Below are 14,569 nucleotides of genomic sequence, written 5' to 3' on the forward strand. Positions count from 1 at the left end.
ATAAATTTGATAGTCGTAGCCGAAAATGTGTGTTTGTCGGGTATCCATATGGCCAAAAAGGATGGAAATTATTTGATTTGGAAACAGAAACTTTCTTTGTCTCTCGTGATGTACATTTTTTCGAAAATAAATTTCCATATTTTGAAGCCAAAAAGATGGACACTGCACCACCATTGCAAAACCCAATTATTGCCAACTCTTTAGAAACTGGAACGGACCCACATTTTCTTCATGAAGTTGCCTCCTCAAACCTAGATGACTGCATCGTCAACCAACCCATTGCATCTCCCATCCCAGCCAAGGAGGATGCTACCCTCACAGATGACTTCGACCACACTATCAACGACTCCGATCCGTGTATAGAAGCCTCGACGCTACCTGCGGATCCACCGCCGCGTCCGACGGAGACGGCGCCGTCGGTTTCTTCACCACCGCTGACGGCCGCGGTTCCCCTTGGGCGAGGACATCGCGCGAAGCTGCCTTCTATACGGTTACGCGATTTTGTCGCAGCCACCACGATACCGTCAAGCCCCTCTGTTCCGTCACCTCCTTCAATAGAATCCTCAGGTGTTTCGTATCCTATACATGATTTTGTGAATTGTGATTCCTTTTCTAACCATCATCAAAGTTTTCTTGCCTCTTTACACACCGAGCAGGAACCCCTGTTCTTTTCTCAAGCGGTCCGAGAACCCCGGTGGCGTGATGCTATGGCACAGGAGATTCATGCTCTCGAACTCAATGACACCTGGAAACTCACCGCTCTCCCTCCTGGAAAGAAGGCACTTGGGTGTAAATGGATCTACAAAATCAAATACAACTCGGATGGAACAATTGAAAGATTCAAGGCTCGATTGGTAATTCTTGGCAATCATCAAGTGGAGGGTTTGGATTACAACGAGACGTTTTCTCCTGTCGTAAAGACGGTAACCATTCGCACAACTCTAGCAGTAGCAGCCGCAAAAGATTGGGAGCTTCATCAGATGGACGTTCACAATGCGTTTCTCCATGGTGATCTTAATGATGAGGTTTATATGAAACTCCCTCCTGGCTTCCAAGAATCTCAACCAGGGGCAGTGTGCAAGCTTCAAAAGTCTCTATATGGCCTCCGACAGACCCCCAGGTGTTGGTTTGCTAAACTATCTTCTTCTCTCACTCGTTACGGCTTCCAACAATCCCCGAAGGATCATTCCCTGTTTACTCTCAATAATAATGACATACAGTTGGTTGTGCTAGTCTACGTTGATGATCTTGTGATTGCAGGGAATAATGGTACTGCCATCCAATGTTTTAAAGGCTACTTAAATCAATGCTTTCATATGAAAGATTTAGGCCGCCTCAAGTACTTCCTGGGGGTTGAAGTTGCTCGCTCCCCAACGGAATCTTCCTTTGTCAGAGGAAATATGCCTTAGATATCATTACTGAAGTCGGATTGTTGGGTGCGAAGCCCGCCACTACACCATGTGAAGAAAATCACAAATTGAGCTCCGCTACTGGTTCTTTTCTTTCTGACCCGGCTACTTATCGTAGACTTGTTGGGAGGTTAATTTATCTGTGTTTCACTCGACCTGACCTTGCCTACAGTGTCCAAGCTTTATCTCAATTTATGCAAAATCCACGCTCCGAGCATTGGCAAGCTGCTCTTCGTGTTGTTCGATATTTAAAGGGGCATCCTGGACAAGGAATACTCCTACCTCGAGAGAACAACTTACAACTCTTTGGGTGGTGTGATTCTGATTGGGCAAGTTGTCCACTGACACGGAAATCTCTCACCGGATGGTTTATTCAACTCGGCACTTCCCCAATCTCTTGGAAAACCCAGAAACAACAAACGGTTTCTGCCTCCTCTGCTGAGGCTGAATATCGATCAATGGCTAAGACCACCCGAGAATTAAAGTGGATTAAAGACATTCTCGCTTCTCTACATGTTCCTCATCCTGACCCAATTCGTCTTTATTGTGATAGTCAAGCAGCACTTCACATTGCTAAAAACCCGGTCTTCCACGAACGCACCAAACACATTGAAGTTGACTGCCACTTTGTTCGAGATGAAATCATTCACAAGCACCTTCTTCCATCCTATGTGCCCACACATACACAACTAGCTGACCTTTTCACCAAAGCTCTCGGTGCTAAAAAGTTTGGAGCCATCTTGGTCAAGTTGGGCATTCAAGACTTACATGCTCCAACTTGAGGGGATATTACCGGACAAAATCATTATTAGACTTAATTAGACTTAATTACAGGAATATAATCACTATTAATGAGTCTATAATTAGACTTAATTATAGGAATATAATCACTATTAATAGGTCTATAATTAGTCTTAATTACAGATGTTATGGGAGAAAAAGAATCTGTACGGTTCTGTACGGTTCTAATGCTATGGTTATATATATATGTATCATTGCTATAGATGAGAGACAGATTGAATAAAACAGAGAATATTCTTTCACCTAATATTAGATAAACAAACATAAATTCTCGTATCTATCATTCGCCTCCGTCACATCTCTAACAATAACATTGGGCAAACAAACCTAATTATTATTGCAGTGTGTCTTCTTCTTCACACTAATCCCAACATTCTCACCTTTGTCATTCTCCTTTGCCATTCGCCTCCATTATTTTCCTTTGACTTTCACCTTCCCCTTTCGCCTCTGTTATTTGTCTCTGTGTTGTTTGCTTCTATCATTTCTCTCTATTGTTCATCTATTTTTCCTCTTCTCCAACCAATCCTATCTTCTACCTCTATTTCAGGTCAAACTTTTTACATTTTAATTTTCCATTCTTTTAAATGAAAACATTATCTTTCTTCTTTGTCACTTTTTATCTTTGTGTCATTGTCTTTCTTATAATTTAAAAAAATGCAAGCTCTTCGTTGCAAGCTTAAAGCAAACCAACATGTGTTGTGTGACTTTAGTGTGCTAACAATAATAGGGATGTTGATAAGAAACAAAGGAAATTAGGTATTGAAAAGGATGTGAGGTTGACCCTAATGCAAACTTTATTGAATAGAGAGTTCATGCATATGCATTATTCTGCTCACATTTCTGAATTTTATTGTCATTGATTGGTTAAAGGAAATTGCTTCCCCAATTAACAAAATAAGGTTTGTGTACTTGTATAGACAAAGTGGACTTAGATAGTACTTGAGATGAGCTGTAACAATCGGTGTAGGTGTCAGTCTCTTGGTTGCTACCTTATACTTTAATACTTCACTCCTTCATATTTCAAGACTTCTTCTCCCTAGCTCCTTAGTGCTCGGTTGGGAATAAACCTCCAGAAAGTTCTCCAATGATCAAGTAAGTACCCTGTGTTAAGAGAGTGTATTCTAAAATTGATAAAAGCTTACCTTACTCCATTGTAGAGGGCTTATTTATAACATTTAATAATGATCCATTTGATTGATGCGTCGTATCTGACATATATCTGCACTAAATCAGTATTAGCTAATTTCTCGGGAGGTAACCCTGATTTATAGGGAGGTATGTTTGGATCATATCTTCAACAAATCAGTGTGAATGCATTATATTTTGGAATTGGATTATTTAAGACCACATACTAGTGATGGTATATTATGTGAATTTGTGGTTTGTAATATTAAATACAAGAACCTATGATCTAAATTATGTAGATTAAGGTATCTCAAATTAAGAAATTGCAAAAGAGTTCTTACACCAGGAACATATTTTTTAGTATATAGTGATTTGTGAAATGAACTTTCCCCTTGTGCAAAAGTTGCACAAATCAAAAGTATTTAGTATGGTGAGGTATTAGTATTTGTAATATATATCAATACAAGTATTCTAAATTGTGTTTGTTTGATATTATTTATCTTATATATATTTGAATTATGATTAATTTTATATATTAATATTATATTTGATAGCTTACCCATCTTGAATTTATTTTACAATTTTCTGATTGTGTTTGGTATATGAATAGATGAGACTGCAAGTACAAAATGTACTTATAGACACTTCTAGAAACTGTTGTTTATATATATATATATATATATATATATATATATATATATATATATTTTGAAATATTTTATATTAGATTATATGGGTGTTGCAAACAAAATATTATTATATAGTTTAGTAATCAAAGTACAATTCTTATTTGATATTTTTGTCAAAATATTAATTATCTAAAATCAATTTATGAAAATGAATTATAAAGAATATATTATTTAATTGGATTGGTTCTGAATATCAAAAGCTATCGAATTGATCGGATTTGAATTTAGTGCACTGATCCAAAATTTTCAATTTAGATTTATTTGAACTTATCAAGTTCATATTAAGCTCAATTAATAACCAATTAGATAAATATATAAAGGTTTAACAAACGAGGGGTTTAGTTACAAACAAAATGAATATTGAAAATATCTATAAATTCTTTTACATCATCATTGATTCTTACTTTTTTTTTTCAATTTAAGCTTCTTTACAAGTATTCTTCTCTCTGTCCAGAATCTTTCTTTGAATTCTTATATTGGTCCCAAAAAAAATTCTTACACTTTTACATTTCATCAATAATTTATTTATTGAGTTATAATTATTTTATTTGTAGAATAAATAAAATATAAAATTTTAGAGATTTATTTATATTATTATTTTGCTAAATAGTTTTAAAAAAATTATCTAAATTGTAGTATAGTATTTATTTGATGTTATGAAAATAAATGTTATGACATTTAACAAAAAATATTGTATAACATTTATTTTAAATTATAAAAATACAAGCTCTGGTCATTAGTTAAGCAATTTGTGCTTCTAAGACAGCCTAAAATAAACCCAAACAATTAGCAAAAAGCACCCAAAAACTAATTAAGCCTAAAATAAATCCAAACAAGTAAAAAAAAAAAAAAAACTCCTTTTACATATTACTTCTTATGATGTTCAAAGCCTGAAGAATAACAAGTTCAGTAAATCTTCATAAAGCAATACATAGATAGACATATAAAAAATATATATACACCTGCTCTCCATTGTAAGTAATATCTGCTAAAGCATAAGCATGGAAAAGTACTGCTCAAATTCTTGATCAATTGTTGGTGCCTTTGTGCCTGATTGAGCCTCTGCAACCAAAATATAACATGTCAACCTAGGAATTATCAACTGAACATTTGATGTTCAGAACACATATTCTAGCAACTAATTTCAATGAACATAAAAATGATCCTATCCTCACAAACATTCACTGTCAAGAATGCAATGCAGCATACCTTGGTTCACATCCCATCTTCCAGATGATAGGACATACTTGTGACTGTTTTCTCTTTTAGAAAAAAGATCTTCAAATTCCATATCTGTGGACTCCTCAGTACTGTCTTTAGCCTCTCTGGAGCTTTCTATTTCTATAATCTTTTCCTCAAGATTCTTCAGAGCCAGTAAATCAGCATAATGATAAGATGGATTACATTCTTTGTCATCAAATGTGTCAGCTTCACCTGTGCATCCCTTATCAACTGCAGAATCATCTAGAGTGTGGTGATTATCCTTTGCCTTATAGTCATCATCCCAACCAAGCAAAGTGGCAGGCCTCCCATCTTGGTATGTCATTGCAGAATCAGCTACAAGTTTACCTTCTTCATTTACAGACATGGCAGTAATGGAATCTTGAGATAAAGAGTTGCTGTCTTTGACAGAGTTAGCTTCTGAGCTTTCTGCATCTCTTCTACCCTTGAGTACATAAATCTGCATGCTCTCTAATGCAGGATTTTCATCAAACGATGAAGCATGTTCAGAAGAGGAATTCCCAACCCAGCATTTATGCTTTGGTCTAAGCAAATCCAATTGATTACTTTGGAATTTTCTTTTCTTGTTCCATTCAATAATGTTGACCTTGTGCACTCCATCAACACAAAATCTGAAAAGAACAAATTAATCATTAAGAGAGGGTGGAATTTGAAGCAATCACAATCAGTCAAAAGAATAGGCATAGTTAGAGCTTAAACATAATGAACCATTAGTTCCATTGTAGAAAAATTTCCTTATGTACAGTATTTCCCTTATTAAAGTCAATGTTAAGAGTGTTCACTGATGCACTAGATTCAAGAGTCCTTTGGCCTTATGAAGCACATAGTGATGATTTGAAAAGGAATGTTTTGTAATTACAGTTTAAAAATTAAAATTTTCAACAGGTTTGAAAAGGAATGTCTTGTCTTGTGTACCATGATGATCAATGGCATGGAGATTCAACAAAATTCTTATAGTGGTATCTCATGTCCTAATGATAAGTCAGATAATATTCATGTATACCCTTATACATCACAGGTCAAATTTGAATGTAACAGCTTTTTACATGGTTCAACCCTAAAATTTGAAGAATTCTTGAACTAAAATATACAATAAGATCTTGTATTTATGTCCATAAAAATTGCAAAAAAAGAAAACATAAATGAGAGTGGAGGAAGCCATTTCTGCATCCAATTTCCTGTGTTTCCATAAAAAAAACTTCAATCACTAGTCTAGTTTAGAACTTTCCAGTATAGCCCTGTTCCACTTTGTATGCAACAAAATCTGAACACTTCAACATATAATCATCTAAATCACTATCCAAACACACAGATAACAGAGTTCATTGCTTTTGCACTCAATCGAACTGAATGACTCAAAGCCTTAGTATTCTTCAGTGTATTTAACCAAACCAAAGCCCCAACCTTTTTATCAGTTTACAAGCCACAAAAATCTGATTTTTAGGGTTGATTGGAGGAGTTTTCTCATAAAAGTTTCTAAAAAAGTAAAATAAGTTCCTTATAAACTAAGTGCATAATTTAAAAGAAAATTGAGCAAAGTGCATAATTTAAAATAAAAATTGGAAAAACTTCATGATAGTCCACAAATTAGTTTTAAAAAGATAAAACAATAAATTTCAAATTTTTATTCCATTTTTTCTTCTATAGATGTCTTAGTACATGTTCCTCAAATCCTTAAAACAAAACGCAAAAGTACATGGATGATCACAGGAGCAGTATCATCAAATCTGACATGAAAAGCTGAAAAGGGTTTAAACAATCCAGAGATAAAAAACGATAGCAAACGAGAAGAAGAACAAAAAATTGGGAAAACCCAGATTGCCAAACCTGTAACCTTGAGATGGGTTCTGAATATCTGCGTCCATCTTTATCAAGAATATCAAAGAGGGTCTTCACAGCTCAGAAAGAGACTGAGAGACACAGCATGTTCATGTTTACTACTTCCCATGATATAATATCCACACTATTTTTTAATATTGTCCTTTTCTTATGCATTTTTCCACATAAATTAATTTGAGTATCATGTGCACTAGGCTTATATAAGAAAAATATGTATGAAGGTGTGAAATATTGTGAAATTCAATGCATAAAAAATTTAGTTTTAAGAATAAATTTAACACAAAATCTTATTATTTGACTGTAACTTATTTTATGTATACTTCATTCTATTTATTTATTTAGGTTAAATTATTTTATAATTTTATTATTTCTTTATTTTAATTTGGTTTTTCAGGTAATAAAATGTTACATCAAATTCTTCAATTTATTAATAAAACCTTAATATTTTTTATTCAATTAGAAGTAAAATGAATAACAAATATAATACAATTTATAACAAATACCACAATTTGTTACATTTAAAGAATTTGGGGGCATGATTTATTTTGAAAGATATATATTATTATATTTTCAATATTCAGGGACTTGAATTTATTAATAAAGATCAAATTAAATTAAATTTACAAATAATAAATAAAAATGATTGAGCTTATTTATTAATATATATATATATATATTAATAACAATTAATAATATAGATTTGCTTGTACACAACTATTTTATAGCCATTAACAATGTTGATTTTTTTTTAATTTTATTATGTTTACATTCTGCTTTTCTATTCTTGTAAATATAATTAACTTTATTGATTACATAATAAGTAAAGAAATTATTCACAATCATTATTTTGAAAAAATATTACAAATATTTTTATTTATAGTGTACATAATTTCCCTATCAAGTTAATGGATAATGGAAGATAGATAACTTTCTCTTTCACTTAATATCTTATTTTGGTGTCTTATAATAGTCGGCTAATGAAGTAAGTAGGTCTTTGTTCTTCCTTATATTCTTGTATGAAGGTTGAGGATATAAAATGTCTTGGTGATGATATGAAATTTTTAAGATTATGGAATGTTTTATCCCAGTCATTTTCCCATTTGAAGGCTTTCACTTTTCTCTTCAAATGCAATATCAACTACCTTAAAAAGGAAATGGAGGGGCAAGTAAGCCTTCTTACTATCCTTTCAACCTCCTTTACATTTTTTTGATTCCTCATGGTGTTCAACGCTTGACACTTGTTAAGGTTTACTTTTAGGAACTTCCCCCTTTTACTTCGAAGATCCATTTTTCAAGGTTAGTCTCATATCGTGTTTTCTTATTTGTGCGAATATTTCGGTTAGATATGTTAGATGTTGTTCCACGATGTTGAATTTGACCACCATATCATCAACATATACTTCCATATTCTTTACAATTTGTTGTCAAAAGACTTTTTCCTAGCTTGCATTGCTATGAGTCTTTTGTTTTGTATTTTGGGGTGCGGAATTTGGAGGGATTGGGTGGCTAAAATTAGTGAAAGAAATTTTAAAGTATTGGTATCTGGAGAATGATGATGAAGCTTAAGAGAGGTTAGGCCAACTCTTAAGAAGATTCAAGCAAAACACTAATAGAAGTGCAAACTTGAGAGTGAGAATTTGAAGACAAATGAGCTAGCAACATGGGCACCATTCCATTATCAATTCAAATCTCCTTTACAAGGGGGCTAACACTTGTATTTATAGTGCTATGAGCAGCCAAGGTGCAAGCTTTAACGATAAAAACTCTTCAGATGGTCTAAAGTTGCATTGGGTCCAAGGAGACCCAATTGTAACTCTAGATAGACTCTTTATTTTTCTATTTACACCTTACTCTAATTAGCCCAATACATGGCCCATGAAATTGGCCTAAAACATGGCCCAAGAAATGGCTGAAATACAAGCCCAAAATGAAGCCTAATTAAAAATTAATTCTCCATAAAAATAGAGTTTTCTAGACTCCTTTTTCTTCTTCCATTCTTTTAGCAATGACCCTTGTTAAATGTCCAATATGTGTCCTTCCGGATGGTCCTCCATCATGTACATACTAATTTTTGTGGAGTATATGTCAACATGTTTGTTTAGGTCTATGGTGTCATCATACCTATCTAAAGTGGGGTTTTCTAGCTCTCCGAGAGAGAGGTCTCCCTAATTCCCTCCATGAAGAGACGTCGGCGGGAAGATGCACCGAAATATGTGTGGATGGAGGGTTGAGGATGGGTTTGTACTCTCAAGTAGCTATCAACTTCATATACCTAAAAAGGGGTGGCAAGTTGGAGCCAATAGGTTCTTTATGTTTTTTGGTCGAAGTGTATGATATTATGTTGCCTTCCTCCAACTTTTGCCTCATACGAGAATTTAAGTTGTCAACGTATCCATTTTTTCAGTGTTTTTTCTCTTTAGGTTTTCCATTCACTTCTAGAGTTCCACCAATAACACTGTTTGGTCTATGTGGTTTTCTTATACTTTTTATTGGAGGTTTTCTATTGCTTGTTGTTTTGTGCGTGGTAACCATGTGGTCTTTCAATAAAGTCTTTCTTAGTCTTATGGTGGCGCCAAAATGTTCTGACAAGGTTGCTATTAAACCATGAGATCTCTTATTTATTAGTCTTAGGATGCTTGGAAATTTTCAGTCTTCTTTTACAAATCTTGAATTTGACCCTATAAGAATGGTGTACCTACAAAGACACTTTGACCATCAAGTCAGTAATTAGGGATCACAATTACTACAGTAATAAATTAGCAATCATATCAATAATAAATACCTTAGGATAGTTGTCTAATTATACTATTCTTAATGAATTTTTACCTTTGTGACCCCTTGGGGATGACCAATGTCATTCTTAGTCTTGTTCTACTTTGTTGTTTAGGCATAATGATTAGTTTTATATGCTTATTATTGTTTGATTGGTTATATAAACATTGTATATGATTGTGCGAGACGATCTCGACCTTTCTTGATACTTCTTATTCTTGCTTGATACTTCTCAACAAGACTATTTTACACCTTAGTTTGAGTTCATACGATACATTAGCCTAAATCATCTCAATTTATGAGGTTGTAATCTGTGTTTTCCTAAATCTTCTCGATTTACAAGTTTGTACAATGCATACATAATGCATACACACGTATACATGTATGTTAATATTTTTATTTAGTATAAATTGTAGATTAAGTAAACTTTTAATTTTAAATTTTAAAAATGGATGAAATTTTTTGTATTTTTTAAATGAAATTTTCAATTTTTTTATTCATTTACATTAAATATATAATAATTAAATTATTTAATTGTTTACTTATAAAAAAATTCTTAAATTTTTAAATTTTTATATTTTATATTTTCCTTTTCATAATATTATTTTGTTTTAGTCTCAATTTATATGTTGATTTAAAAAAGAGAGTTTCATTACATTTTATTTTAATATCATAATATTGTATGGATTTTGAAAATTAAATATGACTCTTGGCACCAAACTAATAAAGAGAAATGGTTGACACTAAGTATGGAATGGAAGTGATAGGGATGGATGAGAATGAAGACCATGCTTTTTGTCATACCTCCACACTTCTTTGGCATTATGCTAAAATATCGTTTCAACACTTTCTCACTTTCTTAGAACTTTTTTTATTTTAGATATTTGATTTAATAATTTACTTTTAATACTTTAATATTTTATTTTATTTTATTTTCTTGCATTTTATCTCTTTGAACTAATTCATTTCCAAGAATTTATTTTAAGCATTTTACATATTCGTTTTACTAGATTTCTCTACTTTATTTTGTACATGTTTAAATTATTTTTAAGTAATATATTTATTTTTATGAATATTTAGTCTATGAAAAATTAATATATAAGCTCGTGATCATAAAGGATGAAATGAATATCGAAAGATATTTCATTATTTAAATATTTACAAATTTATGTTTTGTTGACGAAATTCATAGATATAAATTTATTTTACTTAAAAAAATATAAATTGTCAATTAAATCTTCTAAAAATTGAATAAATAATAATGATAGTTTTTTTTTGTAAACAGTTCACCACAAAAACTGGTGTTTCAACGTTATTAGAACTCACTTCATCACATTCTACTGATTTAAAAAACATTGAAAATATTTTTATTAATGCAAAACGTTTTTTTTAATGTACAACATTTCTTTACAATTTTTTAATTAAAATTATGATAGTTATTTACTTATTGAAATAAATAATAATAATAATGATTATTAATAATAATTACATGTTTTGAAAATTAAGCTTTATTTTATCAGCACTATACATGTATATTTGTTTAAAGAATAAAAATAAGACAAATGAGAAAAAAAACATGTATTTTTCTGTAGTTTAATAAATAGTTTTTATAGACAAATAATTACTTTGTATACATATTTTATTATTATTGTTATTATTGTTATTATTTTATATTTTAGTAATTTATTTTTATTATATAATAGTTATATACAAATATCAAACTATATTCATTATATTTTATTATAAAAAAATGTGAAGAAATAATTGTGGTTCATGTGCTAATATTTAATAAAAAAAACTTTCTAGTTGGTGTCTAAAGTTCAAATTATTGTTTCGGAAGTTCACTTTAAAATCTCAAATAAAACCTTATGACAGTGTATAATGATTAATGTCCAACGCTAGATGATGTGAACGAAAGGATGATTTGTCGTAGAAAACTTCGAGAAATGGGGTGAATAGTGTGCCATTTGTGAGTGATCCTATATGTGTTTTGGTAAATGTTCCTCCATCATTTACACTAAAATTTTTATATTGATTTGTCTGAAAACCCATTCTACGCTCAATTCTAAATCATCACTGTCAAGTTTCATTGATAGATTAACACTGCAACATACCAGACGAGTATGCTTTGGACTTAACCACTCATAACTCAACACTGAGTATTATTTGGTTTGTAGTCACTCATGGCTAAGATGGAATATTATTTGGAATGCAACCATTCTTGGCTAAGATTGAATATTACATGTAACGCAACCACTTCCAACTAATATGAGTATTATTTGAAACACAACTACTCCTTAGATAACAACGCAAATATTATTTAAACATCAACCACTTTTGGCTAACACATATTCTTTAGAACACAACCACTTGTAGAGCCTAACAAGAATGATTGTCTTCACTAATTAACATTTCACCTTTTCATAAAAGTTGCTTACATGGAACAACTTTAGACGATTTCTTAGAGAAATCTTTAATGTTAACACTTCGTTGTGAGATCTTCTTATAAGAAATGAAGAGACAAACATTCTTTGCGAGTGTCTATAGTGGATAATTAAATTTTGCACTCACTCTTCCTCTTTATTTATATATATATATATTATGTGTTAGGACTATTAATACATATAAATGTTATGTCGAGTAAAACCATTGTAAAGACATAAACATATTTATTCGTATACATAATACCATTACCATAGTTCATCATAAAAACAAACACAGGCAAGAATATGCTATTAAAATAAATTTTTAAAATACAAAAATATAAGTATAAATAAACAATTAGATTAGTAATTCATAAATAATCTAAATTTTTCCAATCAATCATAGACATACAAAATTCGTGTACTAACCACAATAATCCAATTTCATTCAATTACTAATATACAACAACCATATATAGCACATATGGATCTATACATCCATAACATTCAACAACTATATAGATCACACGTGAGTCTATACATCAAAGATATTTAACAAACAAAATATCAATTGACGTCTTCTGAAAGAATCTTATTAAGTAGTATCCTCATCCAAGACTAACATCTAATCCAATACCCAAGACTTAGATTTACAAGAGAAAGGATAAGGATAATCTCATTACAACCCAAGTTGTGTATCTACATATGGTTGCGGTGTGTAAGAACTCCCTCATCAACTTCTCACTACCCGATATCTTATTAGTTTATATGACTTAGACCATTACTGAAGTTAGAGGATGTATGTTACAACATATGTGTCAATACTTAACAAACAAATCAAACAATAATCCATACAATATCTCAAATATATGACCTTAATTTCATACAAATTTCATCCTTCGTAGTGACAATTTTCATACAATACTTATCATTTAAAACTTTTACAAATCAATTGAATATACAAAGTAATATTCACTTCATTTATAAAAACGTTCATACATAATCCAATACATTGAAGAGACAAGAAGAAAAGAAAAGAAAGAAAGAAAGAAGGTTTTCTTTTTAGCTTGAGCAAAAAATTGGCCGAGAAGGTTGATTTTTAGTGTTGTTTTCGCTTGAGCGAAAATAGGGTTGATAACAAGTTTGACTAGGTCTATTTTTTTCTTGAACGATGATTGTCTTGCTTGAGAAAAAATAATAGAAAATCAACCTCAATAACATAATCAAATGTGTTTTCAAGGATCTTTTCAAAAATATTCCAATAGTACAATTTCTAAACATTTCAAAATGATCAATCCAAACTATGATTTGTTGAAACATTATCCTCCAATCATTTTAGTTCAATTTAAATTATTAAAACTCATTTCCTCATCAAACCATAATCAAAACTCACTTTAATTAACTTTAAACTTTAACATGATAATTCAGTTACTAGATTAACTTTTTGTCTATGGTTGTATAAAAAAAGCATAAACAACTTTATAATCAAATTTTAATATAACTTTAACTAAATTGAGATCACATTTTACTCAACTGACCCCTTTAAAAATAATAAAAAAATAAAAATAATAGAAAATCTTTAGAATAAACATAAATTTACTCTATTTAAATTTTTTATAAAGTAGAAATGATCCATGGCTTTTAACTATAGTACATAATACAATTAAAGTTTGAAATAGATAAAATATAAAAAAAAATAGGAAGAAAAAAGAGAAGAGATTTGACTGGGAAAAGAAAGAAGAAGTAAAAAAAGAGTGACAGAGTGGGGTGCGGATGGTAACTGATATTTCTTCAACTTATTTTTCAATTGAATACATTCATTGTATTTAAGAATATAATTAATGATTTTTAATTTGTAATTAATTAACACAGTAGGGAAATTTAATATAATCAATGATTTTTAATTTGTAATTAATTAACATAGTAGCGCAATTTAATTTGCAAAATGCTTCCAAAAGAGGATACATTAATTATTTCTTCACACTCTCTTCCTTTATATATATAGACTATTAATTAATAAATAGAATTGCTGAATGAAACTACAAATAATAAATCACACCAAAAAAATTCAAAATCTAAAACTTAAATTGCTTTTAAAATTTAACACTAAGAATTCTTTAACAACAAAATCAATAGTTTAACAAATACTTTTTCTTTTCTTTTAAATTTTTTTCTACACCTTCATCTTATACCAAATTATTCTGCTATTTTAATTAAATTTATTTAAACTTTGAACAAGTGGGTTGAGGTAAAAGTTTTTCCAGACACC

At 30.8% G+C, this 14,569-nt stretch overlaps 1 protein-coding gene across 1 annotated transcript; it reads right to left on the reverse strand.

The window, feature by feature from the left end:
* Positions 1–4,861: 4,861 nt before the first annotated feature.
* LOC137819133 (protein FAR-RED ELONGATED HYPOCOTYL 1) lies at positions 4,862–7,247 on the reverse strand. Its single transcript, XM_068622894.2, has 3 exons — positions 7,094–7,247; positions 5,234–5,877; positions 4,862–5,086 (listed from the first exon to the last, which is right to left on the reverse strand). Exons 1-3 carry the CDS (start codon positions 7,129–7,131, stop codon positions 5,013–5,015), a joined length of 756 nt encoding a protein of 251 aa, XP_068478995.1. The 5' UTR covers positions 7,132–7,247; the 3' UTR covers positions 4,862–5,012.
* Positions 7,248–14,569: the final 7,322 nt, after the last annotated feature.

The sequence above is a fragment of the Phaseolus vulgaris genome, chromosome 10, assembly GCF_051622355.1.
Source record: "Phaseolus vulgaris cultivar YP4 chromosome 10, ASM5162235v1, whole genome shotgun sequence".
In the NCBI taxonomy this organism is placed as follows: Eukaryota; Viridiplantae; Streptophyta; class Magnoliopsida; order Fabales; family Fabaceae; genus Phaseolus; species Phaseolus vulgaris.